The sequence below is a fragment of the Mustela nivalis genome (genome assembly GCF_964662115.1).
Source record: "Mustela nivalis genome assembly, chromosome: 3".
Classification (NCBI taxonomy): domain Eukaryota; kingdom Metazoa; phylum Chordata; class Mammalia; order Carnivora; family Mustelidae; genus Mustela; species Mustela nivalis.
The window spans coordinates 153,538,468-153,552,039 of record NC_139022.1 but is presented as its reverse complement, the minus strand read 5'-3'; the positions used below and the strand labels follow the sequence as shown (position 1 = coordinate 153,552,039).

The 13,572-nt window shown below is 46.9% G+C and overlaps 2 protein-coding genes and 1 long non-coding RNA gene across 15 annotated transcripts in view; 2 read left to right on the top strand and 1 right to left on the bottom strand.

Moving 5' to 3' along the window:
- The window catches only part of RAI14 (retinoic acid induced 14), a 144,217-nt gene extending 138,128 nt beyond the window's left edge, over window positions 1-6,089 (top strand). For all 12 annotated transcript variants that reach the window (XM_082724452.1, XM_082724456.1, XM_082724455.1 and 9 more), the window contains 3 exons: window positions 330-479; window positions 3,521-3,586; window positions 4,174-6,089. In XM_082724452.1, coding sequence (XP_082580578.1) covers window positions 330-479; window positions 3,521-3,586; window positions 4,174-4,251 — 294 coding nt within the window. In that variant the 3' untranslated portion in view covers window positions 4,252-6,089. The remainder of the gene's footprint in view (window positions 1-329; window positions 480-3,520; window positions 3,587-4,173) is intronic.
- Window positions 6,090-10,655: 4,566 nt separating this feature from the next.
- On the bottom strand, window positions 10,656-12,381 carry LOC309861501. Its single transcript, XR_014309964.1, has 2 exons — window positions 12,058-12,381; window positions 10,656-11,599 (listed from the first exon to the last, which is right to left on the bottom strand). It is a non-coding gene; the product is annotated as an uncharacterized lncRNA (long non-coding RNA).
- The window catches only part of TTC23L (tetratricopeptide repeat domain 23 like), a 49,254-nt gene continuing 47,274 nt past the window's right edge, over window positions 11,593-13,572 (top strand). Inside the window, exon 1 of one of the 2 annotated variants that reach the window (XM_082724464.1) lies at window positions 11,593-12,778. The gene's annotated coding sequence lies outside the window, so the exon portion shown is untranslated. The other variant, XM_082724465.1, reaches the window with a different exon arrangement.

Here is a 13,572-nt window from a genome sequence, read left to right as displayed (position 1 = left end):
TCCTGGTTCTGATTTCTTTTTTCAACAATACCCCTTTACAGAGTAAAAAAGGAAATGAGTGCCTTAGCGTTTGTTACCCTCATACCTCAAAGCACACATTTAATCTGGGCCCTTATTTGAATAGAATGGCCTTAGAAGGCCATGTGGGGTTGCTGATTTTGTTACCGATTTCACTTTATGGACTTTCCTTAAAAAATAAAAAAGTAACTCTTCCAAAGTCTTGTTGGCCCAGAGGCCAACAAGAGGCCATTGTTGAAGGCTTAGAACTCTCTGGAATTTTGCTTCGGCAGGCCCTTTCTTGCCTATTGATAGTTTTCCTTTCTCGCCAGATCAGTGAGATGTCAAAGGAAGTCACCAAGTTGAAGGAGGCCCTGAACAGCCTCTCGCAGCTCTCCTACTCCGCGAGCTCGTCCAAGAGGCAGAGTCAGCAGCTCGAGGCGCTGCAGCAGCAGGTCAAACAGCTCCAGAACCAGCTGGCTGTGAGTGGGCTTCTCTCCGCTGCCTGCGGTGGGGGTGGGAGGGCAGGGGATGGCTGGCCAGGCCAGGCAGATTATGTCACCTGCTCATCTGGGCTGGGGAGAAGAGTCCCAGGCATCACCTGCAACAAGGTGAGTCACCTCTATCTCTAAGAGAGGAATCGGCAGGACCGTGGCGCAGGCCTCATGGTTACACATCCACGGATTGTGTCCCCCACTCCGGCTTTCTACCACAGTGTCCGGCAGCGGCAAGAACTTACTAGGGGCCGGGACCTCTGATGGGTGTGTGTCTGTGCACCTGAAGCTGCTGCTTGGCCCCTCTCCTTGTTTGACCTGGGAAAGTCCTCTCATATCTGTATTTATTTCCCATGGCTATTGGAACAGACCAGCACAAACCTGGTTTAAAACAAGAATCTGTGCTCTTAAGATTCTGGAGACCCGGGGTGCCTGAGTGGTTCAGTCAGTTAAGTGTCACTTTTGGTTTTCGGTTCAGGTAGTGATCGCAGGAGCCTGGGCTGGAGCTGCGTGGAGCTCTGTGCTCAGCAGAGTGGCCTTATCCCTCTCCCCTCCGCCTCTGCTCTTTCCCCTCCCCCGTATCGCACTTGCTCACGCTCCTTCTCTCTCTCTCTCTCAAATGAATAAAAATCTTTAAAAAAAAAAATTCTGGAGATAAGTGTGAAATCTATTTCACTAAAGGCAAGGTACCAGCAAGGTTGGTTCCTTCTAGAAGCTCTAGGGGAGAATCCATTTCCTTGCCTTCGCTAGCTTTTAGAGGATACCCAAATTCCTTGGCTCATGGGTCCTACCTCCAGTTCAAAGCATATCACTCCACCTCTGGCTCTGCCCTCCCATCTCCTCCACTTTTGCTTCTCTCTTATAAGGACTCTTGTGATTACACTTAAGTGATACCTGGATAGTCAGTATAAACTTTTCCTCCATCTCAAGATCCTTAACTTAATCACAACAGCAAGGTTCCTGTCACCACAGAAGTAATATTCCACAGGTTCCGGGCATTGGTGTGTGGATATCTTTGGAGGGCCAACATTTCACCTCCCCTTGCATTTAAGGTTTTAGTTGACACGAGATGTTACCTTTTCCACGTGAAGCCAAGGGTTCATCTGTCGTGGACTATCACTAGTTTTGTTGACAGGCGGGACCTGGGATGTAGGATTTCTTCAGTACAGACTTGATACTGGTGAATTCAGGTTTCTGCAATCCTTAACGCTGGCTGGCCAGAGTACAAAACCAGCTTTTTTGTGTTATCAGCTCTAGCAGTGAAGGAGCGATCAGGGGAGGGGAAGAGGCTCCCTGTTGGATTCCGCAGGTCATTTTTCGGATGAAGTGGTTTTCAGACTTGTAGACAAAATGCTGATGGTTCATACAATCGTTTTTACAATTTTCAACACCTTTAATGTATGGCGCCAATGATCTAAAAGTGAATATGACACAGTTCCCGCCTTCACCGAGTTTATACTCAGTGAACTTTCCATATTCTCAGTGTGGTCAGCCTCCACTGGTAGAGAGAAGACCAGCATGCTCCGGGCATACAGAGGAAATGTCTCGAAAAGCTTCCTGTAGGATGTGATGCTTGTGCTGAGTCTCGAAGGGATAGGTACGAGGCAGCAAGGAATGGGATGTGGCATTTAGATGGCCCTTGGCAGCCTCGGCAGGGACAGTCCCAGTGGAGTGATGGATGGAATCTGAACCTCAGTGGGCTTCCTAGAAAAGTGACCAAGGGGCCAAGTATCTGATGGGGCTGAAGAACCATAGCAGGAGGCAGGGGAAGCCTAAAGTAGATTTGCTAGAAAGAAAGGATCTGGTGACCAGAGGGTGAGGTGCTCTCTTTCAAGATTTCAGAGGCAATGACAGAGACAGGGCTGTGACCTTGAGAGTGCATGGCTGCAAGGAGGAGGAGCAAGTCATTGAGGTGGACGTTGAGGAAACTGAGAGACCGAGGTGTTTGGGGCTCAGGCGTGTGGATATCGCAGTCACCCAAATGATGACAGAAACAAGGATGGAAAGGAGGATGGTGATCAGAAGACGAAGTTTTAAATGATTGAGTGGAGGTATCTAAAAGCTGAGAGGCAATGACACAGAGGAAGGTCCTAAGCCCACCTTCTAATGGCGTGACCATCAAAGGACTGAGGATTCCAAGGTTCTCCTCGAATAGGAAGGACACCTCATATTCCGACACTCGTGGGAAGGAGGTGAGAAGGGTACTGATGGGCTTTTGTAGACTTTGGAAGTAATTTGTAGATGATAGTCTCAGTTTTCGTCATGGAAAACCATCTCCTCAGAAAAGTTCAGAGGCGAGTGAAGATTCTTGAAATGGTTACTGAGAGGAATCGGAACAATAGCTCAACCAGGAGAAACAAGCATGAACAGCTGTACTGAGGAACCGGCTGAGATTGGTGCCACCGCCCTGTTGGTTTCCGGGGTACACCTGTACACCGACAGCTGAGTAACTGAGCTCCCTGGGGGACTCTGATTGGCTGTATAGGGAGAGAACAGTAGCTCCTTTCAAAAGAACAGATTTTTAAAATTAATAAATATTTGGTTATTGTGGAAAAGTTGGAAAATACAGAAGACTCTGGAAAAGTTTCTATAAATAAAAATGGCCCATAATCCAACCACTCAGAGATGGTCCCCTTTTGCATTTGATAGTTTCTTTGCACCATTTACTTTGTGTGAATGTGACTGTGTATTTGCATAAGTATGTATACATATATTTTTTGCAACAAAGGTGGGATTACGTAACAACTGCTTTTTCATGGATTTTCTTCTAAGGTTGACATGCCAAAATATGAAATAGGTTGATTCGTCCCCCCTGAAGAATATCAGCAAATGTTTCCCTGAGAATAGCGATAGGTATTCAGAAATATACAACCCAGTGAGCCCACAACGGTTTTAAAAGCCTCATATGCTAGCATTTGCTGAAGGAAGTAATTTTGGGTAGCATTTGGCCACAGCTTTCTCATAGGTATTTGGTTTTGTTCTTTACCAGTCTCCTAAGCTCTTAACACTGTCACATGGTCTCTTCCCAGGAATGCAAGAAACAACACCAGGAGGTCATATCTGTTTACAGAATGCATCTTCTGTATGCTGTGCAGGTATGCTGAATATCCTAAAGAAACACCAGAGCAGATGTCACCCAGACTCCTGTCATTCACCTAGTAGAACAAATGAAAATTAGGGGGGAATCGTTTACATTGAGAAGTTTTAAAAAGCTCATTGCTTTGCTTTGGATTTTGTCGGGAGCCCGACGCCATTGTTGGAAAGTGGCCTCAGCATTTGTTGAGAAATGGAGGAGGAAGGGGCTGTTACCCCCACCAGGAGCAGCAGCCCAGGCTTCATTTTCAGGCCCGCCCGTATTCTCACAGCCGTCAGCACGCTCTCACCCCCATGACTCTAGGCGGCTTGGCTAGCTGGGCTTACATTTGCAGCTGAGACCCAGAAACCTTTTGCTGGTGGGTCTGGTAGATGCAGCCTCATCAGCCTCCAGAGGGAAAAGCACAGGGCCCTCTCTCTCTCAGTCCTGCACAGAAATGTGGGAATTGATAGGACTAACATTCCTTTGGATTTGGATGATCTGGGGGAAAGCCAAGGGCTTCATCTCAGCCAGCCATCTCATTCCCTCGGGGAGACTGCCAGGACTCAACTTCGATTCTAATGATTGTCTTTTGGTTGCATTTCCTAGGGCCAGATGGATGAAGATGTCCAGAAAGTACTGAAGCAAATCCTTACCATGTGTAAAAACCAGTCCCAGAAGAAGTAAAATGGATTCCTTGGCAGGACACTGCCCCCTTGTTGTCCATCTTTGTGTTAGATCTGGAGTTGTTGGCAACCACTGCCATTGCGCTCACTCGTGCTCTGCCCCGCAGCCTCGCAGAGCTTTTTCCCTTTCCAAAGGCAGCTTTCTGAAGACTTTCTGAGGCCCCGGAGAAGACTGTCCTCCGAACCGCTTAGAGACTTCAGAGCAGCACAGGTGACACACGGTGTTAGCCCTTCAGATTCCGGAGCTGGGGTCAGCCACACCCGGGGGTCTGGTCCTGGTGCTGGCCGGTGGGCGCCCCCCTCGGTGGCTTGGCCAGCGGACGGCCTTGGTTGTCTTTGTTCCCGCACTCCAGCCGAGGTGTTCAGCACTGGGGGCCTCTTCTTGCCTTTGGTTTCCAATCCTAAAACACGATTCAGCTTCCGATCCAATTAGTCTGGCTCTAGTTCTGTGGCATGCAGGCTGAAGAGCCTTTATCATGATCTCCTGTGGATTCTCAAACTCATTCCGTCGCCCCCCCCCCCCATCTGCCTTAGAAAGCTCATCGCGCTGCTCGCTGCTCCTCGGTCCCAGGCCCCACGGTATGGTGAGCCCTGTTCACTCAAATCTGAAGCTGAAAGACAAAAGCCGATTGCCCTAAGAAGTTCTTTTTAAGCAAATTGTTGACATATTGCAGATTTTCTATGCAAACTGGCCTCCTGCTGTTATCCGTGAAGCTCAGGAATCCAGACATTGGTGTTTCAACAAGGGACAGTAAACTGCGTGTTTACAGACAAATGAAATGCCTCATGGTTCATAACCTCAATTTTTTAAAAGTGTTGTTTTCTTCTCTACAATATTTTTATTGGCTCTTAAAGATGTTTTCATAGCTAAACCCCCAAATAAGCAAAATCTACATTAGACTGTATTAACAAAGTATTTTTAGGTAACCGTGCTTGCAACTTTTTTAAAAGCCTAACTCTTTCTTCAGAGTTTTCCGCTATAGCCAGGGGTGGTTATGTATTTATTCCTATTCCAACCTCTACGTGAGCTGCCACTGGTATCCCTAGACTTTCTGCCATTGTGTCCTTAGAACTGTAGCACATTTCTGAATACGGTAAACCTTCCCTTTTACCCCGAATCTTTGAATGCCCCAGCATTACCAGCGCCCATAAACGATCCTGGGAGGGACTGTTAGTACCGATTTCTTTTCCAGTGTTGAAACTGAGAATCCCCATACGGTACACATGATGGTGCAGAGCAAAGGTGTTTGTGGGGGGGGTATTTCTGTTCACTTTACTTTCAGGTTAAAAGTGTTTAAACTTGCCTGCAGCTTCCTTATGGCATTTTGTTAAGGAGGGATGTCGGCTGAGCACAGACCGCTCCGAAGTGTGTAACTGAAGGGACAGAGGCCTGGCCTGACAGGGCCCCACGCACCGTAGGGCTGCCTGGGCGCACAGGGTGCTCGGCTGTTTGGGAAGATATGTTCATCTCTATTGGACGAGGACCAAGGACAGCAAAGCAGAAATGGCTTTCAAGCTTGGTGTTGCTTTTCTGAAGTTGTTTATAGTTCAGCCGTTTCGAAAATGCTCCAAAGAAATGTGAAAAGGACTTTTTGTCACAGCCCTTAATACAAGCAGCCCTCCCTGCTCCTGCCCCCACGCAGAAATGCTGCAGAGTATAAAACTTGAGACATTTTGTAGGATACCTGACAAAGTGTAGCCTTTCATCTTGTTTCAGGATGCATATTTATTATAAGTACTCTGGTTAAATATTGAAAAGTTATATACTGTAGTTTTAGCATTTTTGCCTTTGTAATTTACAGAAGGTATTGCAGAAAATAAACTTTGTTTCATTTTGCATCTCTGTTGTTGAGTTTTGGTGCATTCATGAGCATATGTATGTGGCTCCAGAGGAGTGGGTCAGTAGTGCTGGGGTGTGATGGTGTTTTTTAACCGAGTCACACGCTGTGGCAAGCAGTGGTCCTCTGTCACCTCCCTGCCATGGCGTAGCATCTTTAATCTCGGACTTGGACTCCCCTGTCCACTTTAGACGACTCCTCTGATTACATGGCGCCCACCCAGATAACCCAGGAGGACCCTTATTTTAGGTCCAGTGATTAGCACCTCGGCCCCAAGCTCAGCCCCTAGTGCACAGCTGTGTCATGGCTCTTCAGTTCAAAACTGCCTCTCGGGTGTCTGCAGTCTTTGTAATCATTCAAAAGCTTCTGCTAGATTGTTTTTTTTTTTTTTTCTCTTCTTTCCTTTTCCTTTTTGGAAAAGGCAATACATACACAGGCTAAAAAAAAAAAAAAAAGCCAAATACCTGCTATCAACTATCACAAGGATAATTCATTTCTTAGAGAACTCTTTAGGGTGAATTCTCACAGGTTGAGTCATAATTAAAACAGCAAATGATGGGGCATCTGACTCCAGTTTTGGCTCAGGTCATGATCTCATGGGTTGTGGGATGGAGCCCTACAGCAGGCTCTCTGCTCAGCGGGCAGTCTGCTTGAGAGATTTTCTCCCTCTGTCTCTCCCCCACTCAAAAAATAGATAAATAAATCTTAAAAAAAAAAACAAAACCCAAATGACAATGAAATGGGTGCAATTATTTAAGCAGATAATGTTCTTTATCATAATACAGTGGGCCATCCCCCTTCCCTCACAACACGGTTCTCCCACACCGACTTCAGCTCTCGTCACTACACACCATACATGCTTCACTGGACCTCGAATGCCCCCCACCACCACGAAAAGACAAAAGAAGTCCATGAAAACAATGCCAATGGCACATGAAGTTATTCACTATTTTATGTGTACCCAGTGCATGCACCCTGTGAGAACTTACTTCAACGAAGAGCGCTGTTCAACTCAGATGATTTCTTGGAGAAATACAACTCAGCTGGGCACTTAACCACGCTATACCCAAACGAGTCTTTTTTTTTTTTTTTTTTTTTTTTTTTTTTTTTTAATTTATTTGACAGAGGAAAAGCACAAGCAAAGGGAGTTGCAGGCAGAGGGACAGGGAGAAGCAGGCTTTTCGTTGAGCAGGGAGCTTGATCCCAGGACCCCCAGATCATGACCTGAGCCAAAGGCAGCCACTTAACCGACTGAACTGCCCAGGCACCCCCAAACCTGTCTTCTTAAATAGAAAGAAATGCTTCATACTGAAGCTGGGGTATGAAAAGAAACTCCCAAGGCTTGATGACTAGATGTCAACAGAAATACACTGAAAATAAATCTTTCTTCTCCCAATCCTTGGTTCACCTCTCCAGGGACAACAGCTGTTCCATTTCTTGGATGACCTGAGACATTGCATGTCTGTCTGTACCTGGAGGCAGGTATTTAGTGTTGCCCTTTAAATATGGAAGTATACTTTATACACTCTTCTGGACAATACTTCAAAAGATAATTAAGGGGTCCCTGGCTGGCTCAGTTGGTACGGCATGTGGTTCTTGAGGGTGGTGAGTTCAAGCCCCGTGTTGCGGGGAGAGCTTATGTAAAAAACAAACAAACAAAGAAATGGTTGTTCTCCATCGGCACACACACCTAATTCTGCAATAATATCCATCATGTGGTACAAGAATGCAAAGAATAAAAGGGGAGAAAAGTGCCTGCGTCATCACAGTGTGTGAGAAAGACTGGCCCTTTTCATCACATTGGTGGAATAAGACTCATCTATTTGTTTTCCTTAAATAAACTTGAAGACAGACTGCAAAGCCTTTAATAATTAAACCCACCCATCTTCAGATAAACACATGACATGCTGTGTGGGGGGGAAATGCTCGCAGAACGTGTCAGCACAACCCCACGCAACGTGGCAGATCTGGAATGCGGGGTGCTGACAGCAGCACAAACTCTGCAGCAAAGACTGGGGTGCTGCTTTGTGAGCAAAGTTAAAAGGTCAACTGCAAGGCAAAGAGGGGGTTGCTGGGCAAAGCAACAGACCAAGGCATTTGGAGGAGCAATTTATGCTCTGCTCAGGGCCAAGAACTCAAGCATGAGAGTTGCCCATCTGTGAAACAGTCCAAGGACAGGAGCTCAACGGTAATGGTTGCGGGAAGTAGGCCACTGGAGCCCCTGCGTTGAGAGAGCAATTGATGGGGGTTCCAGCAGATGGAGAGGCTCCTCTGAAGAGTTAGTCCCCAAGAGAAAGAGGTGAGTGGAGGGAAGACACTCCCGCACGTTCATTATAAACCAAGTCCCCAGATGGGAAGAAACAGGATATTCAAGTACTGAGAGGGGATGTACTGGATTACAAATGGGAATGTGTATGGGAGAGAAAGGAGCGAGACCCCGCCAAATAATGGGAGCTTCTGAACAGAAGGATAGATAGGAAGTGCTTCCTACGTCACTTCCGGATGTTTTTAAACCTAAGGAAATCAAGTCAGGTTAAATACACTGAAAGGCGGTGTTAACAGTGTATTTATCTGTTAAAGCAAGAGGAGTCAAGAGACTTAAAGATGCCACACTGCTAGATCTGAAGATGGAAAATGAGGCCACAAAGCAAGAACGCACGTGGTCTTGAAGCCAGAAAAGGCAAGAAAACAACCCCCTCCCCACCCCGAAAGCCTCTAGAAAGAATCAGCCTTGCCCACATCTTGTCTCTGGCCCAGGGACAGCCATCACAGACTTCCGACCTCCAGAACTAGGACATAGTAAACTTGTGTTGTTTTAAGCCACAGAAGTTTGTGGTCATTGGTTATGACAGCAACTCCTGTTTCCTAACGGATAGACACACTAAGAGGCCAGATTCTCTGCTACTGGAGCGTTCCTGAAGATGGTTGCAAGTTTCTTAAGTGTTAGTGAACATTGATAATAAGCCAGACACTGTGCTGAATGCTAAAATCTCAAGGGTAAATCATAACCACTACCGCCCACAAGGAGTTCACAACTGATCAGACACGGCCCACTACCCAGTAGGTATTCAGTCTTCATGGGTGGGTGGGTGGATATTTAGATGAAGGGATTGCCTATAGAGCCCTGCACACTTTGCTGTTTTGCTGACCCATTCTTCTGTCTCCTCATTCTTAATTGCCTCTTTTGCTTTTCCTTGAACCCACCAAACTTGCTCCTGTCTCAGAGCCTTTGTACTTGCTGTTATCTTAGAATGCTCTTAAACCTGACATTTGTATTGGTTGCTCCTTTTATTTACTCAATACCAACTTGTCAGAGAAGACTTCCTTAACTACACTGTAGAAGCTAGCATACCCTATACTTTCTAGATCCTTTATCTGGCTTTGTTTTTCTCCATATAATTTGTTACTTCCAAATAAGGTGGTTCACCCAGCTGAGAAAGTCCTAAAAGGGAGTCCTAAAACCCAGCCCACCCTCTGTTCCCATAGCTTTACTGCTTAGCAGGGGGCCTGGGTCTGGCTAGAGGAAGAGGGTCGCCTTTTTTTTTTCTAATTCACACAAAGTTGTTGCCTATTTCCCAAGCTCTGTGCCTTTTTCTAACTTGGAGAGACATCAGACTATTTACTAGTAGTCCTGTCTTTCTTCACCTAGAATAGAAGCTCCAGAAGAGCAAAATTTTTGTCTGTTCACTATTGCTTCCCTAACACTTAGAACAGTACTAGGCAAGTAGCAGGTCTTCTTCAACGTGCATTTTTCCAGGATGGAAGGACAGATGCATGGGGAATGTGGGAAACTCACAGAGAAGGTGCCTGGGTGGCTCAGTCGTTAAGCATCTGCTTCCAGCTCAGGTCATGATCCCCAGGTCCTGGGATCAAGCCCTGCATCGCATCACATCGCATCGCATCACATCGCATCGCATCGCATCAGGCTTCCTGCCCAGCAGGAAGCCTGCTTCTTCCTCTCCCGCTCCCCTTGCTTGTATTCCCTCTCTCACTGTCTCTGTCAAATAAATAAAATATTAAAAAAAAAAAAACTAGTAGTCCTGTCTTTCTTCACCTAGAATAGAAGCTCCACTTGTTTTCCCCAAAACTTTTTTTTTTTTTTAAGTTTATAATTGTGACCATCAAGATGAGATTGTGCAGGGGGTAGTATGGGAACTCAGAAGTAAGGTATCTAACCTTGTCTTAAGAGGACAGAAAATGTGTTTTAAGAAACTAGATAGTCCAAAGTAAAGTTTATTTGGTTTCCTTGTCCTTAAGTTTCACAGTTCTTGGAGCTAAAATAATTTGGAGTTAATCACAATTTATTTGGGGATGGAAGAATCTAGAAGTACCCTGTACGCATGCTTCCCCCCTATGCGATTCTGCAACAGCAGTGCTTGCCTTCTTCTACCTCAGGATCAAGCGAGGAACTGTGAGGGAACACACTATAAAGGCAATGTCCACCCAGATTACCAGCATCCCATTCTAGAGTTACTGAACAAACCTAGAACACATTTACCTGTAACTAAGGTTTGTATCTGGGGACAGGGTGAAGACGGCAAGGAAAAAAAAAAAAATAGCACACAGGTTTGGAACTCTAAGAGTTTAACTTTTTTTTTTTTAATCTGACTTCTAATTTTACAGGTGAATTGCTTCTGGTCAAAGCTAATTATTATTATTTTTTAAAGATTTTATTTATTTATTTGAGAGAGGGGGTGAGCACGAGAGGGAGGAGGATGAGAGGGAGAAGATGACTTCCCACTGAGCAGGGAGCCTGAAGTGGGGCTCAAGCCCCGGACTCTGTCAAGGGCAAACGCCAACTGAGCCACCCAGGTTCCCCAAGGTCAAAGCTAATTAAATGGAGGTGAAACCAGACTCATTTTTAGAATGGGAATTCAGGGCTTGTCCTGTTACCTCACTTCGCAGTGATGGGTAGAAGCTGGTGTTCAGGAACCAAAAGTTACGTTTCATATACTTAGAAAAAAACCTCCTAGCCAATTCCTAAAGTGAGAACATTAAAACTTTTCAGTGTGATGAAGACCAACTTAACAAGGTTAAGGGGGAATCAGTGTTAGGGAACAGGAAACCAGCTCTTCCTTTTATCCCCATATGTGTTAAATACAAAAATCTGCGGTTTGCCGCACAGAATCCTGGGGACTGGGAGGGGTTGGGGAAAACAAGTGGTAACAAATACTCTTGTCTGGGCAAGAAAACTGAGACTCCAGAGCTGTGATTTGGCCCAGGCCACATGGAGTCAAAACCAGAGACCTGCAATCTTGAAGTGGAGCTCATGGCTCTCACCTTTGTTCCACGCTGCGCGTTCTCTTAGGAAACAAAATAAAGAGGGCGGGATCTTTCTAAAATTTTGGTGCAGGATCTTGAGGGTACAGATTTAAACTATAAGTTACAATGCCCTTCAGGTTTCACTTGAGAAATATTTAAACAAACTCATTTAAATAGCTCTTCCAACCTAACTGCAGAAAATCTATCTTGGCAGTCTTGGATCAAGAGCAATTAAACTTCAACCTGGAACTGGAAAGAACAAACAACAAATGTAAACACCACCTTTCAAGTTCTTAGCAAATATTTTCCTTCTCTCTCTACTGAACCTACTTTTTTTTTTTTTCCTTTTAACAAGGGCATACCATCTTCAATTTGACTTGTCAAAGGGCCCTCGTTTACTGTAGGGTTTGTGATAACACCCTTGGGCACCAGGCTGCAGAGCTGGTACTGTTGGTTTGGGTACTGGCCCCAACGGCCCTGCACCCGTCAGATCTGAATTATCATCATGGTGTATTTCAGGCTGCTGAAGAGGAATGGTCTAAGAATACATGCTGCAAAAATTAGGGCTATGTGGTGTTCGCCCAATGTGCCCCACCCCCCGAGAATATTGCTGGAACTGCTAATCAGCAGCTGAATTAGGGGCCCATTGCTCAAACCATTCATTTCCTGCACTCCACTTTCCTGATCAGGCATCGTTCAGATCTTACCGGGAGAGGCAACACAGACGGTGCTGACACCATCAACAGTTACCTCGGGGCCTTTCCTCTCCAGTCTGGAGAGCCAGAGCACCTGGGGGGACTTCGGGGATGCAGGGTGCGCGAAGGAGCGCGGAAAGGGGCGCCCATTTAGTCCCGTACGCAGCAGCTTTACGTAAGCGGGGTCGCGGAGCCCAGCGCCCTCTTCTATCCTGAGACGGGATTTCGCTCCTCTTCCTGCATCTTCGTGCCTGAAAGCTAAAGTCCCTTTCAGAAAAACAGCAGGGGACGACGCAACCGCAGCAAAACGAAGCTTGGGGACGAACTCCACCGTGCGCGCCTCCCGCTCGCGGAGACCGTAAAGCCTAGGGTGCGGCGGAAGCGCCCGGGAGCGGCCCGGGATTTTTCGGACCGGAAGTGCCCCGCGTCGCCATGGCTACTGGCGCCGACGCTCCCGACTCTGCCGGCGGCGTTCCGTTCCCATGGCAACCCCATTGTCTCCCGAGCCGGAACCTGGGCTGCCGGCGCGCCAGGCCTACCGCGCAGAGAGCCTCGCTTCCGCCACGCACCTGCGCGGCGGCGCCCTGAACGAAGGACGCTGAAGCCAGGACGCGGACGCCGCGCGAGGAAGCCGAGCTCTCGGCTGAGGGGGACGGAAGGCTAGTTCCGGGGCGTGGCTTCTCTGCCCTCGGCCACGGGGGCGGCCCACCGGCTACGTCGCTGCTCCCCGCGGGTGCGTTTCCAGTTGGACCCTCTGTGGCGAAGGCACCACCCTCAAGAAAGAAGCCTCGGGATGCTCGCCTGGGGCTCAGCATGTGGCGTCTGGGTTTACGAAGTTGCGGGGAAAGGAAGAAGGAAGCGATTTGCATTTGAGAGAGGGGCCAGAGTTTGTTGTTATAATTTATTCAGGGCCATATGGCATGTTATAGAACAGAATTTAGGAGGTTGAGAACGCAAAACTACTAGCCCTGGCCATAGGTTTTTTTTTTTTTTTTTTAAGATTTTATTTATTTGACACAGAGATCACAAGTAGGTGGAGAGAGAAGGAAGCAGGCTCCCCGCTGAGCAGAGATCCTGATGCGGGGGGGGGCGGGGGGGGGGCTGGATCCCAGGACCCTGAGATTATGACCTTAGCCAAAGGCAGAGGCTTAACCCACTGAGCCACCCAGGCACCCCTGGCCATAGTTTTTAAAGTAGAGATTAGAAAGAGAAATTAATCTTCTGGTGTTTGGATTGTGGATGTTCTGGAGCCTGTGTAAGAGCTACTGAGAGCTCAGGTGGAAATGATTCTGCAGGGTGAGATGAAGAGCGACTTGGTGGGTGTTGATGCTCAGTACATAACTATGCATTTGGTTTAGATTTGATTTAAGTGATAGGGAGAGCTGTGAGAACTGAATTTCGCAAATAATTATAAATAAGATTTTTGTCCTGAGGTTTCAGTCATTTCCCCCATCAGCTATGGACAATACCCAAATAGACGCATGTGTGTTCCTTAACTAGGACTTCTTATTAATAGTGGGATGGCCC